At 46.8% G+C, this 14777-nt stretch overlaps 1 protein-coding gene across 4 annotated transcripts in view; it reads right to left on the bottom strand.

Annotated features, from left to right (window-relative positions):
• Nucleotides 1-14777, bottom strand: part of PTPRA (protein tyrosine phosphatase receptor type A) — a 113773-nt gene that overhangs the window by 57496 nt on the left and 41500 nt on the right. For 2 of the 4 annotated variants that reach the window (XM_056489235.1, XM_056489237.1), the window contains one exon: nt 695-766. In XM_056489235.1, coding sequence (XP_056345210.1) covers nt 695-706 — 12 coding nt within the window. In that variant the 5' untranslated portion in view covers nt 707-766. Of the gene's footprint in view, nt 1-694; nt 773-8709; nt 8805-14777 lie in introns of those variants that run through there. The other 2 variants (XM_056489236.1, XM_056489238.1) reach the window with 2 other exon arrangements.

Genomic DNA, 14777 nt, shown 5'->3' with positions numbered 1-14777 from the left:
ACCCTCCTGATGAAGCCTCCAAGCACAACCACCATGGCAAAAACAACCCAGCAAGGCAAGAATCCAGGTATTAAAGCAGCACAAAAACTACTTATAAATCCATTTAACTCTGCTCACATTTGTATTTTCTCCTCCAAGTTTGTACAACACTTTACTGCTTTTAAATTAGGGATTTTCCTCTGTTTCATCAATCAAGAACTGAGCACTCTCTTGCCACATTTGGAGATAGATCAGCTTTCCATAGAAGCTCCAGATGATGAAAATAAAAGAATAAAATATATTTTTAGTTTGAGTTTTCTTCCTTTTTTTTTTTTTTTTTGAGATGGCAAGTTAGAACCTGAATTCCAACCCAACCACTGGGTTTCAGCAGAACAAAAAAATCCCTGTGCTGAGTGCTCTCAAATAAGAGTCATGTCCCTTCCAACTCCCTACCAACAGAGACCTTATTATCCTTTGGGGGAGGAAGTCAGATTTTTTCCACTTAGTTACATTCCCAGGTAGTTCTTAAATAAGATTTCCCTTCCCTCTGTGTTTAAAGGGACACTTTAGCACAAGTTACTGCTTGGCCACAGTGCCACTGTTGTGTATTGAACCCCAAAATAGAGCCATGACTGTTGGGCCACTGGCCAGGATGATTTTATTTCAAGGACAGGACAAATGAGAAGATGCCAAAATTAACAGCACCTCTTCCTACCTTAATTATCATCGGTCAATCATCCACCTGCACGTCATCAGGAGCCCATAAAGGTTCTTCCAGTGCTGCCCCCTGGAAACAAACAAACAAAAAAAACACAAAAAGAAGCTTTTAGAACCAAAGAGTTAAAATACAGCAACATTTTAGGGAAACAGCATTTTTACTGCTGCCAGCAAGGCAATTCTACTTCATTTGACCAGATGCAAAGTGCATTTTTCATTATTGCTCAAGCTACAAACACATTTGAAAAAATAAAAATAACTTTTAAATACAGAAAGCCAAATTGGCAGTTTCCAGGGTTAAAAGTGCTTTTGGGAAGAGGTGGCAGGAGGGAATTACAGGGCAGCAGCAGGAGTTACAGATGAAGGGACTCTGATATTCCCAGCTTGGCCTGATACATGCACTGCTGTAAATAAAGTTTAGAAGGGTCCAGAGCTAGAGGAAATAGATAATTTCTATTGCAGTGAGGGCACCACTAACACTTTGGGCTCTTCTGAGGGTGTATTTCCCCAGACAGAAGCAGTTTGAGCATTAGGAAAAGCATTTCTGTGTGTTCATTTAGTCCCAGCCCAAGGGAAGGGGACAGAAAGCCACATGGAGGTCACCAGGATTTCTGGTGGCCACATACCCGTGGGACAGCCACCAGCAACTTCCCCAAACCTCTCTGGGTACAGACTCTGGCTGTAGGATCAAGTGTGATCCTACAAGGCACAGGCTGGAGACCTGCAGGGATGTTTGTGATGTTCTCACACTCTTGCACAAACCACTCCCTGCTCAGGTTTGGATTCCTGGCTCCATCAGCACAGCCACACCACAGAGGCTCAAGGTTCACTTGCCATGTCCCCACTGCTCCTGGCTGTTCCCCAGTTTTACATGACCAGCCAAGTTATCTCCACTCCCTGCATCTCAGTTCCCCTTCCCAAAATATTTTTTTACCCACATCAGCTCTGAGGCAGCAGCAGGGCTGCTTGCAGGAATCTGCAGAGCCAGCCCCCAACTAATCCCATCTTCTGGGGCTGCTGCTGTGAAGTGCAGGATTAGAGACCTGAGGCACTTCTACATTTCGAGTTGAATACATTTAAACCAAATTAATAATTTTTTTTCTCCATCAACATGTCTCCTGCCCAGCCTTGGGCAGGATGTGACCCAGCCATCTGCCAGGAGCTGTGGAGCTCAGACATAATCCCTGGGTGATCTCCTCATTGTTTTTCATCCTGCTCAAGTGTTGACTCGAGCACTTGTTCAATTAGACAAGTCTCAGCACTGCAATCAGATGGGCTGATTTTCTACCTCCACACAGAAGAAAAAAATCTGATTTAGTGGAGTGTGATAGAACCAGGAGCTTCAGAGCAACGAGACCTGGAGATCACATCTGCTCTGCAGCCTGCCAGGATTGCTGCTTACCCTGAGCAGACCACCAGCAAGCTCCATTGTAAGAGAAGCTGTGAGACAGAGCAGATTAAAAGACATTGGATCTGCCAAGAAGGAGAGCTGGGTTATTTTCCTGATACTCCTTTTTTAAGGGAACTGGAGAACAGCAGAGGTGTCTGCTTCCTCTTGTCTCTGGCTCTAAATGAGTGACCCCAGATGTGCCACATCTTTGCATTTTCTTCTTTATGATCCAACTCCTCCCAGGAATGCTGCAGTGCTGGGGCAGAGGGGTCTGAGGGCTACAAGAATTCAGCCCAGCCTCCAGCCTGTCCTCTTCTCCTGTGCAGCAGGGGTCAGCCCCTGCCATCCTTTGGTCAGCTCCATGCATTTCAACAAGCAATTCATTTTATGGGACCCAGTCAGGAAGTTGGCATAAGCAAATGTGCTGTCAATATTTTCATGGTCAATTTATTCCTTCATTCACAAGGGAGATTCCAAACACAGCTTTGGATGGTGCTAAGTGCAGGAGAATCACAGAGTTCTGGAATGGTTTGGGTTGGAAGGGACCTCTGGAGATGATCAAGTCCAGAGTCTCTGCTGTGGGCTGGGTACCCCAGATTGCTCCAAACCTGTCCAACCTGACCTTGGACATTTCCAGGGATGGGAGTCCACAATCTCTCTGGGTAACCTGTGCCAGGGCCTCATCACCCTCACAGCCAAGAATTTCTCCCTAATATCCCATCTAAATCTCTCTCCTACAATTTAAGCTCACTCCCCTTTGTCCCATCACTCCATGCTCTTGTCTCAAGTCCCTCTCCAGCTCTGTTTTAGCCTCTCTAGGTGCTGGAAGGTCTCCCCAAAGCCTCCTCTTCTCCATCTCCCCTGCTGCTACCACCATCTGAGAGTTCAAAGGGAATCAGCAATGAAGCTGAGTTTTTCCAAAGCCTGGAGTGAGGCTCACACAGTGAACACTGGGAGATAACAAAAACCAGGAACTGCAAAGGCAGAATGGACACAGGAGAGCTTCTAAATGCCAATGGCACGTGTGTGAGTGGGGTGTGGAGCCAGCTGTGCCTTCAGATGGCTGCAAAGGGGAGCAGAGGGGAACTGGGGATGTGTGACTTGCAGTGACTCACAGCCCTCACTCCTTGTGACAGGTACAGAGTATGTCAGAGCAGAAACAGCTCCTGCTGTACACACAGGAGTGTCTTACATCCACAGCTCTTCTTAGAAATTACTCACTGGCCCCAGAAATCAGTTTCTGAGCAGAGAGGAAGCAAGTGTGCAAGTGTGGCACGCAGCTGAGTGTCCCAAATTCAGCTCCTACACAATCCTTTCCTCTCCTCTGCCTCTTCCCCACCCCACTGTGCCCCAGTGTCAGCAGTGTAATCCTCTTGCCAGATAATCCTCCCAAAAAGCTGCATCCGGAGGATCTGGTGCCATCAGCTGAGTGTGGAAAGCCATCCCTGCAAGCCACTGACCTCAGGAATACCATAATCACTCACAATTATCATTTGGATACCATTTGTATTTATTTGGGTGAAACACCACACCAGTGTAAGGAAGGCACACCAGATTTCCCTTCTCTACCACAAAAATTCAGTTTTCTAAGCCTGGCAGCATTGGGGAATCTAACACTGACCTGATCCAGGCATTTCTGACAATGCTGCTCCACAAAGCTGCTTCAGACAGAGATTCCAGTTATGAAAGAGACCTCTGGACTCAGTGTCAGGTCTCTTCCAGGATGGTTAGAATCATTCCTGAGCTGGAAGGGACCCATCAGAATCACTGAGTCAACTCCTAGCCCTGTGCAGAACATCCCAACACCCACCCTGTACCTGAGAGTGCTGTCCAAAAACTCCTCAAACTCAGACAGGCATGGTGCTGTGACCAGCTTATCCTGGCTTTGGCTGGGAGAGAGTTAATTTTTGGCAGAGAGTTAATTTTCTTCCCAGTAGCTGGTACAGTGTTTTGGATTTAGGATGGGAGTGATGGTCAGCTCCCTGCATTTCAACAAAAAAATACATTTTATGGGACCCAGTCAGGAAGTTGGCATAAGCAAATGTGCTGTCAATATTTTCATGGTCAATTTATTCCTTCATTCACAAGGCTGACAGATTCCAAACACAGCTTTGGATGGTGCTAAATGCAGGAAAATCACAGAATTTCACAGGTGATGGAGACCACGTCAGATTAAGTTGGAGCAAGATGATCTTTAAGGTCACTTCCAACCCAAACCAGTTTGTGATTCTATGGGAAAAAATCACCTATTTCTTTTATTAAAATGAGGAGTACAAGGTTACAGTCTGAGAGGGTTTTTTTGGAAGAACCCTGCTGAGAAAATGCTCTGGGAATTCAGATGACAACAGCAGTTCTGTTAATCTGGAATATTAATGGCATAAAACATTACACACACAAATGCTCAAGATCAGGGGCTGGCAAAGGTGGCCCACAGTTCCAGAGTCCTCCATCCATTATTAAAATAATTAAAATAAAGGAAGGCAGGTATTAGTTGGCTAGACAGCCCCAAATCCTGCTGCCTGTTAATCCACCTGAAACCCAAGTGTATCAAGGCAAATGAAAGCTGCCTTTAATCCATGCAAATCTCAGCCCAGGAATCCTTTATTCTCTTACCTCCTGCCACGAGTTTAGCTCTGCCCTGCACCCCATTCATGCTGCCAGAGCAAAACAACACAAACCTCCATATTTCAGTAATAGAAAGAAGGAATTTTGGACCTTTCACACATTTTGGGATGGATGCAGCTTTCTGCTTCATTGGCTGGGTGAGACCAAACCCTGTTCCACCTGTGCTTTAATCATATGTATCGACACACATAAATTAGGGCAATTTGTGCATAAATTAGGCAGCATCATTATGCTAATTGGGCTGGTATGATTGTGCTGAGAGTGTTTGCAATCTGCCACAGTCCTCTGGGACAGTGCTGTGAGGGAGCTGCTGCCTCTGAAAAGGCTGGAGCTCCTCTGGGATCCCTGGGGCAGGCACAGCCCCCAGTGACCCAAATAACTGAGGAGAAGGGGTGAGGAGATCTGCTTCCTCTGGAATGCTGGTTTCTGCTCCTAAAAATCACATCCTAATGCACAAAACAGGTTGAGTTATAGGTGGCTGCTAGAAAAACAATCCCCTGAGGTGTGTGTAAAGCAAATAAAGAGCAGGAGACCCAAATCCCTTGCACTTTGCTCTATCCAATTTAAGTGAAGAAACAAGTCATCCTCACAAAAACCAGAGAACTCCACTGTACCTCTTCCAATTCCACCTGAATAGGAATGGTTGCTGGGATCAGGGAGGCATCCTAAGAGCAACCTGGTGATCCCTGTCCTAAAATAACAAAACAACCCTCAGTGCTTCCAATTGAATGAGCAAAGATAAGGGAAGAACAAATAAACTGCAAAGTGACTGCTTCTCCTTCTGGAACTGTAGAATATCCAGAGCTGGGGGGACCCAAAAAGATCACTGAGTGAGTCCAGCTCCTGGCCCTGCACAGGACACCCAAGAATCACAGCAGAGACTTGGTTAAATAACTAAATCACCATACACAGATAGGTCTATCTGGAGTAGGTAACTATCAAGGGATTTTATTAAGATTTTCAGGGGCTTTTACCAAACCATGCATTTCTTTAGCTGTCCCACAGGTACCCTGCAGGGCTGTGGTTGGTGCCCCTGTCCAGACTCTGCTGCTGCTGGTGATGCTCAGCCCCAGCTCCAGGGGCTGGTGTTGCACCACATCTCCCTCCTCCTTATGGATACCACAGATGCTCCCAAAGTCATCCAGTTTTTCTTCCACAATCAGTCACTAATTTACCAAATGGGACCATTTGAAAAATCCTCCCTGTGGGACTTGAATTTTCTCCCTTCAGAGGAACTTTGAGCTTGGTTTATTCTCCAGGATCCAGCCAGGAGTTTTTTCTCCAACAGACGTGCTGGCACTTTGCCTGGCTAAAAAACATAGAGTAGAAGAGCAGCAAGCACTAAGCTACTACTACTAGAAGTGTTAAAAGAAAAAAATCAACTTTGAGCAAACCATCTGGTAACACTCACTGTGCCACAGGTGAGAGCAAACACAATACACTCTGTACAGCACCAAAAAATCATCAATGCTCACAGAATAAGGGTGTGAAACACCAAAGCAGCCCAGGGGCAGCCTGGAAAAAGTAGCCCAGAGAAGCTGTGGCTGCCCCTGGATCCCTGGAAGTGTCCAAGGCCAGGCTGGATGGAGTTTGGAGCAGCCTGGGCTAGTGGAAGATGTCCCTGCCCATGGCAGGGGTGGGACTGGATGGTCTTCAATAAAGGTGGAAGGATGAAACACTAAAAGGTCAGGGGCACGTGGGAACTGGGAGATGCTCCACAACCAGCAGGAGCAGGGAGCAGAACTGAACTGTTTCAGCTGCAGGGCCAAAGGAATTAGTGAGACAGAAAGGGAAAAAATCTGCAGCCAGCTCCCTTCTGCTCTTCTGCTGCTCCCCTTGAGTATGTGTGGCTGGATGGTGCCTTTTCCCCCCATCTTTCAGCAGAACCTTCTCTAAGTAGTTTAGCAGTGAAAGCAAACTCATCTCTCCCTCCCTGTGATGGAATATGGATACTGGCATGGGCCAACATCAACATCTTAACACCCAAAAATTCCCAAGCCCCTCTGAACAGCCACCATCTTATCAAAACAACAGCTTTAAAGCCTCTTCTCTGCACTCTTTGGTGAGAATTAGTTATAGTCTGACACCAGCAGATCAGTTTGGGATTGCAGCTAAGCCAAAAGGATATTAAAAGGTTTTTTCCAAAGCCTCTCCACACCAAATCAGTTCAGAAAAGGGAAAGACAAAACACGAGCTGGCTGCACCGGCAGCTCCAGCAGTCTGTGCTGCTCAGAAGGGAACACAGCAAGATTTAATAAACAAGCTCAATAAAGTTATTCTTCCCTGTTTTATTTCCCCTTAAAGCATCAGCCCAATTTGGTTTTGTTTCCATCACAAACAGCTCCTTTAATCGCTCCTGACAGCGTGCGGAGCCTCCCCAGCCCCTGCCAGCTCCCACTTCATGGAGCTGCTCTGCCTCACCACAGCAATTCCTGTAATTCAAGTCTGGCAAACAATTCCTAGCCTGAAAAATGGGACAGCATCCAGTCGTTATCTCCTTTCTTGTAGAAAAGAACTAAAATAAATAAATAAATAAATAAACCCAGCGTTATTTACTCTACCTGCCTGTTTGCTGTGCTGGCAGTGCCACCACGCAGGTGTGACAGCAACAAACGTGGCAGCTCTTGCAGTTTTGCCTGTTGATGGCTCTCCTCTCATCCCAGCAAACAGGCTGTCAGAGCTAAAGGAGCAGCTGGGAGCAAGGAAAGCATCCTGCTCTCTGCTGACAGCTGAACACGCCGGCAGTTTGCAGGAGGAAAAGCTTTCCTACGCTTCTAAACCATGGCAACTCCTTCCAGAGCTGATCTGAAAAGTCTTTTCCAACCTTAATGACTGCATAATTCTAATATTCTATAATTCTAATCTAATTCTATATGGCCTCAATGTGTTTCTAACCTCATTCATCTGTACCAAGGATTTCCATCCCCCAAAATATCTATACATTAAAGACCAAAAAACCCATCAGTTTTCTTGCAGACACTAATTGTGAGCCAATCCCATCCCGTGCAGACACCAATCCCTGGCCAAGTGCACAAATGGAGGTGAAAGGCTTTTGTTTGCAAGGTTTTGCTCACCAGGACACACCTGATAAGAGCCTGCAGCAGCCACACCCCGAGATAAACCCGGCGGGCTCAGCCTCCCAAAGCCAGCTCCATCCCGGCCCAGGGGTGGGAACAAGCACCCAAAGAAAACACTCTGTGTGGAACAGGACCGTTTCCCTTGGCAAACCTCTCTGCTTCCCTTCCCTCGCCCTCTGTGTGCACAGAGGAACCATTCCCTGGTGCTCCCAAGCTGCAGCCCAGGTCTGCTCCTGATCCTGGAGCAGGAGCACCCTACGATCTCCTGGTGCCTCTTTTACATCTTGGTTTTTAGACTGGAATGTACAAAGAGACAGGGCAAAGCTGTTTGAAAAGAGGCATCCTTTACAAATTAAAGTGATACAGCTGGGAAGAACAGAAATCCTGGGATGCAGAGGTGGCCACATTCTGGGAAGCCAGTGGATGCACAACTGCATGTGAGAGGCTTTCATTAGTGAAGATCTGACAGTCAAACACTGGCATACAGAATCATGGAATGGTTTGGGTTGGAAGGAACCTTCAAGATCATCCAGTTCCACCCCTTGCCATGGGCAGGGACACCTTCCACTGTCCCAGGTTGCTCCAAGCCCTGTCCAGCCTGGCCTTGGACACTCCCAGGGATCCAGGAGCAGCCACAGCTTCTCTGGGCACCCTGTGCCAGGGCCTCCCCACCCTCAGAGTAAAATATTTTTCCCCAATATCCAGTCTAAACTCTCTTGTCAGTGTCCTGTCTCCCTCCATCCCTTGTCCCCAGTCCCTCTCCAGCTCTTCTGGAGCCTCTTTAGGCACTGGAAGGTGCTGGAAGATCTCCCCTGAGCCTTCACTCCTTTGGGCTGAACACCCCCAGCTCTCCCAGCCTGTTTCCACAGGAACTCTGGGCCACAGGGATGTAGCAGATACACAAACAAGCTGTGACCTTACCTGGGCACACCTTGGGAGGGCACCTTGCTCTTCTCACCAGGGACACCAGAGCTGCCCAACGTGTCCCACACAGGGCAACGTGCAGCCCAGTCACTGAGGTCTCATTTCTAAGCAAAACATTTGCAACCTTTCTATTCCTCTTCCTCTTTTGACTTCCTTAATGCATAAACAAAAGTATGAAGGGGGGAAAAAAACCCACTGGCACCACCAGCTGTGCTCTGCACAGCTCAGGTTTGCTGGGAGCAGCAAAGGGAGGATGGACACGAGGTTTTGGACACTGGGGACATGAGTGGCCATGGGGCAGAACCTCACAAAATGCTTCAAGAGCAGCTTTTGATGCTGGCTCAGGGCTGGTTTCATTTTTGGGAAGGTGTCTGTCCATGAACAGAGCACACCAAGAGGAGGTTGTGCTGTATCCTGGACATTTTGGGAGTGAATGAATGCAGTGGAACAGGGTGCCCAGAGAAGCTGTGGCTGCCCCTGGATCCCTGGCAGTGTCCAAGGAGGCTGGACAGGGTTTGGAGCAGCCTGGGATAGTGGAAGGTGTTGGAATGAGATGGTCTTCAAAGTCCTTCCAACCAAAGCATTCCAGGATTCTATGATTTTGGCTTCCCTAAAAGTTCTGGGAAATAATTCCCATATCCCATCATGCTTTTTGCTTGCCAAATGTCAAACTCCAGGATCTCCATGTCTGACCAAGGGACACATGGGCTGTCCCTCACCCACATCCCACCTGTACTGCCACTCCCTGCTCTGCTCACCAGTGCCAATCACTGGGATGGAAACTGTTCCTGCCAGGAGAGGTTTCAGTTGGGTTTTCCTGCCCATCATTCCACCAGACCCCCAGGCAGAGATTTATCCACTTGAAAGCAAGCAGGATCTGGTTTTAAGGCAGATCCACATGATGCAGGAGTCAAGTGGTGGTTTTGGCTGGGACTTTTGTGCATGAAAGAGTTGGGACAGGGAGAGGGAGTGACCCTTCAGGAAGCAACCCAAGGATCAAGCTCCAGCAAGTTACAGCACTGGACAGCAACAGGATATTCTTCATTCCTCCCAAAGATGGAATTCTGAGCTGAGGATATAAATACAACATTGTTATAGCCAGGATATTGTGCCTCTCTCCTTTGGGACACAAGATCAGAGTTATAGCAGCTCAAAAAGCAACAGTTCCTTGCTGCCTGTCACTGACACTTGGGTTCCTCAGAACCCTTTTTGGTTAAAAAACCAGATAACCCAGATCTGTTATCAGTGCTGATCAGGACACCCCATTACACACCTACACACCCTGTGACACCTCAACCCCATCCTGCTCTAGCTGAACCTCAAACAAATCCTCAGCAGATGACAACTGTGCAGAGTAAGGCTTTTAACAAAGCTAAACAAGCAAAAAAAACACACACAAAAAAACAACCCCCAAAAAACAGAGCAGCAGAGACCAAAGGAAAATGGGTTTCACTTCTGCCACTGTCACTGCACCACTTCAGTGTGTTCATGGAAGAGCTTCATCTCCAGGCCTGACCATCAGGCTCTAAATAAAGTTTGTGAATAAATCCACACAATTTTCTAGAATCATAAAATTATTTAGGTTGGAAAAGGCCTCTAAGAACTTCAAATTCAACCATTCCCCCATCACTGCAAGATCACCACCAACCCACAGGTGCCACATCCACAGGGCTTTTAAATTGCTCCAGGGATGGGGACTCCACCTGGGGAAGTGGAAAAGGTTTGCCAGGGCTGGAAAACCTTTTCTGTGAAGGAATTTTCCCCATCATCCAACCCAAACCTGGACACAACTCCCCCCACAGGTAACTCCCAAGAGGGAAGGGATGGACACACTGCAGAACCAGGCTGTTCTCTGCTCTGGATTGACCAGCACTTTGCACCAAAACATTAACTTTGGCTCTGCTGTAGTTTTTTGGCTGGATAAAATTCAGAGTTTTGCCAACCCCCTGCCCCACAAACACCACTGGGGTCTTGGCAGACATAAGGATCAGGAGAATTGTGGCACAAACCCTCATGGGCATCAGGTCTGGAAGCATTAAGAGTCTTGTGACAATGAAAAGGACAAATTCCTGGAGGTGCAGCCCTGGAGGAGCCCCCTCCAGGTTCCCAAAAGCAGCAAAAGATCCAGGATCTGATTTTTTTCCTTGCAGAGGTTTTGATGTTTGTTTTGGGGGGATACAGTGGACAGCAGGACTCATCACACCAGCAGTGGGATCCTTCCAACTCTGCACAGAGTCCCACCAAGGGAATTCTGTGACCTTTGGACATACTGGAGATGGAGAATGGAGCCAGAAATCATGGATGAGAGCTGCTGATGGGTGGGAAAGCTCTGGCTGGGCTGTGGTGGCAGGTGCTGTGTGCAGCTGTGGAGCTTCCCTTTCATCCATCATGGGGATCTCCTGCAGGCTCAGGTCTCTGTTCCCTTTGGGGGTTTCACTTTTGTTTCACCAATAAAAACCCTACTCCAACAATAAAATGAGTTTTTTGCTTCTCTGGAAGTCTGCCCATAGCTCTGTATTCTTTGCTTAAAATACAAAATGCTGCTTCTAAAAAGTTGGGTTTGTTTCTTTTTTTTTTTTTTTTTTTTAAATTAAATTTTAACCTACACATTTTTGGTTCAAATTCACTCAAGTCCTTCCCTCGAGTGAAAGTCCAGTGTCCAGCCAGGACTCTGCCTTCCCACACAGATAATCCCTAGCTACCAGGACTTGTTTGAGATAATTAATTACCTAAACTTAAAAAAAAAAAAAAAAAAATTAAAAAAAAAAAATAACAGTGAAGGTGACAAGTACTCAGACCCTCAACAACACAGGATCACAGAATCCCAGAATGGTTTGGGTTGGGAGGGACCTTAAAGACCCTCCCAGCTGCCACAGAGCCCAGGATGGCATCAGAAGATCCTGAGTGTGGAGCAGCAGCTGGAATATGCCAGGCTACAAGGAGACATCTAAATCTAACTATTGAGGGACACAGCTCCAAAAATCCTGGATGCTTCACAAGCCTGAAGAAAAACAAAGAAATCCATCTGCCACCTCTCAGGGAAGGTACATGCTCCAGGTAAGGCAGTATCCTGGGAAAAAGGAGGTTAATTTTCTTTTTTCTTCTCCCACTATTGCCCTGCAGCAAGAACAAACCCAAATGGTTTTGCCTTAATTTATGCCTGTTTTCCTTACTATCCTACACCTTCTCTATTCCAAGGAAGGTTTTGCTGCAGAAACTTTTACAGATGGTAAAATAATAACAATCTGCAGGCAGGGTTGCACTCTGCATCCATGTAAATCAACAAAGCTTCCAGCATTTCCAGGGGACAGCTCCAGCTGGGACTAGGAGCACCTGTGCTCCCACAACACCACAACAAACCAAACTGGAGATGATCCCTTCTCTATCTCTGACACCTGAAGCTCTTTTTTTTGCCTTCTAATAAATGAGATAATGATTTTTGAGTGAGTTTGCCCCTGATCTGAACATCTGTTCCTCCAGTGTTGTTGATATTCACAATAAACTGGAATTTCTCCCTCTGGATGCTGTTTATTCTGGTTGGATTTAGTTAGGAAAGTGCCATAAACTGAGAACAAGTAAACAGAATTGAAGTGCCAAGACATTATGGGTATCAAACAGTCAGCCTCAAAGAGGAGGAATTTCTGGGATGAGTAAAGGTAAAAACTGTGCTCTGAGGGAAATCCCCACTTCCACACAATGGGGAAGCAGATGGGAGGAAAGGACCTTCCTGAGCAGTGCAGAAACATCCTGGATTATCCCAAAAAACACACTGCAGCCACAACAGCTTTCCAGGAGGATGAGTGGGTGACGGACACAGACACCCAAAGCTGTTGTTTTCCATTTTAAAAGGAGAGTGAGGGTGGCTTGGAAACCCTACAGGCTCCTAAGGAGTTAAAGGTAGCTCTGGAGCCTGGCACAATTAACATTCTGGCAGAGTCTACTTAAACTGCAGGGAAAGTTGAGCTTGTCCAACTGGATAGTCAGACTGCAGGTTCCCCCAAATAGGGCTTTGATTCTCCAACACAACACCCAAAATCCTCTCTGGCTTACATAAAACACATGTGGAATCACGCTCCCTGTTGCCCAACACAGCTCCAGGGAGAATTCCAGGTATATAAGCATAAACTGGAGGTCATTGCTCTGCCAGGGCTGAGGATTTCTCTGCTAACAGAGAGGACAGGCTGGTCCTGGTGGCAAAACTGCCTTGAGAGCTACAGAGAGCAGCAGCACCTCCCAAAGGGCAGGGGGGCTTCACTAAAGCACAGCAGTCAATGACAAAAAAAAAAAAAAAAAAAAAAAAGAGGAAATATCTGAAAAAAACCCTAAAAGCAAGTAGTTTTTGTGATCCAAACAACCCAGCCCAATAGGATTCTTATAATTTCTGCATTCTTGCATTCCCCATGCTGCTCTAACACTCCCAATAATCACCACTGCCTCGACACCTTTTCTCTGCTCTGTCAGCTTGGTTTTAAAATATGCTGCCAGGGTGAAATAAAACCTGACTGTGCTTTTCTCAGCCTGCAAAGGGCAGGTCAGCATGGGGAGGGGAGATCTCCCTGCAGCAAAAGGCCTTACAGAATCATGGAATTGCTTGGGATGAAGGCACCCAAAAGATCTTTCATTCCAATACACCTTCCACTATCCCAGGCTGCTCCAAGCCTCATCCAGCCTGGCCTTGGGCATTCCCAGGGATGGAGCAGCCACAGCATCTCTGGGCAGCTGTGCCAGGGCCTCAAAGTAGAGAATTTAAATTGAAAATCTAATTTAATCTCTCCTATCTTAAAACCATCCCCCACTTTGTCCTATCTGCCTGTATAAAAAGCCACCCTCCCTCTTTAAGTCCCTTTAAGTACTAAAAGGGACTAAAAATTTACTAAAATGCCACATGTCCTGTGCAGAGACCATTCATGGACCTCCCAGTGATCCTGGAGGGGATGACACACCACCCTGTCCCTTCACAGAGCAAGGCTGCAGTTTAAAGCTGGCTTTATTAGACTGAGTCTAGAAAGAATGAATGGGATCCAGGAGCTGTGGGTAAGAAAACTACCAAGTTCTGCTACAGATCAGAGATCCCAGATTAGAACCACAGAATGTCCTGAGTTGGAAGGGACCCAGAAGGATTATTGAGTCCAAAAATGACTGTGCAAAGCTGACTGCACGTGGGCAGCCCTGCACACCCCCAACCCCAGCAGTGCAGGCACCACTCCCCAGCTGGATTTTGGAGCTTTATCCCACACATTCTGAGAGCTCTGCTGATTGACAGGGGCCAGCTCAAAGGAGGAACAGGCTGAGCACAAGGCTCAGCTTCCCTTCTGACAGCAGAAAGCAGCACACACCAGCCATGCTGCACAAAAGCTTTTGTTTTACATCTCAAAACCAAGCCACTGTTGCTGCTCTGGGACTGACAACTGCAGAAACCCAAACTTTGTGGGGTGTGAGTCCTGAAAAAAAAGACTTTTTTTAAAGAAATGAAGGTAAGGACATTGCAGCTCAAAGCAAATCCCAGAAGGAAAAGCCTCCCCTGGCTGCTGCTGGAGGTCAGAATGCATGAAGTGACATTTAGTGATGCTGCAGGGGCACGGTGGTGCTTTCACAGCATCACAGAATGCTTTTTGGTGGAAAGGACCTCAAAGATCCTCCAGTTCCAACCCCCTGCCAGGAGCAGGGACTCTGTTTTGGAGAGGATCAGCCTCCCTGAGCTGGGCTCTGCAGTTTCCAGTAGCAACTGTGCTTAATCCAGCCCCGAGACAAAACTGCCAGTGCTCATTCATACCCATGGCACGTGCTGGGCAGACTCTGGGCATGGCCACAGCTACTGCATGAGGTTGTTTGTTTTTTTCCCTCCTAGTTTAAGCTCATTTTATAAACATTTTTTTAAAGAAAATAAGCTTATTTAAGTTTTTTTTACAAATATGAAATTTTAATAGATGAGGTTGAGATCAGGTTGTGTCTAAAGGGTGCACAAAAGCTTTTCTCTCTGCACATTCATGGTACAAAATACATTTATTCAGGGCTTCATTTTCACAGTATTGGAGAAATCAACAAAAAAAGAAGCTGGTTTGGTG

Source organism: Oenanthe melanoleuca, chromosome 4 (genome assembly GCF_029582105.1).
Source record: "Oenanthe melanoleuca isolate GR-GAL-2019-014 chromosome 4, OMel1.0, whole genome shotgun sequence".
NCBI classification, from domain to species: domain Eukaryota; kingdom Metazoa; phylum Chordata; class Aves; order Passeriformes; family Muscicapidae; genus Oenanthe; species Oenanthe melanoleuca.
Note: the sequence above shows the minus strand (reverse complement) of the source record. Positions and strands in the feature narration are given on the sequence as shown.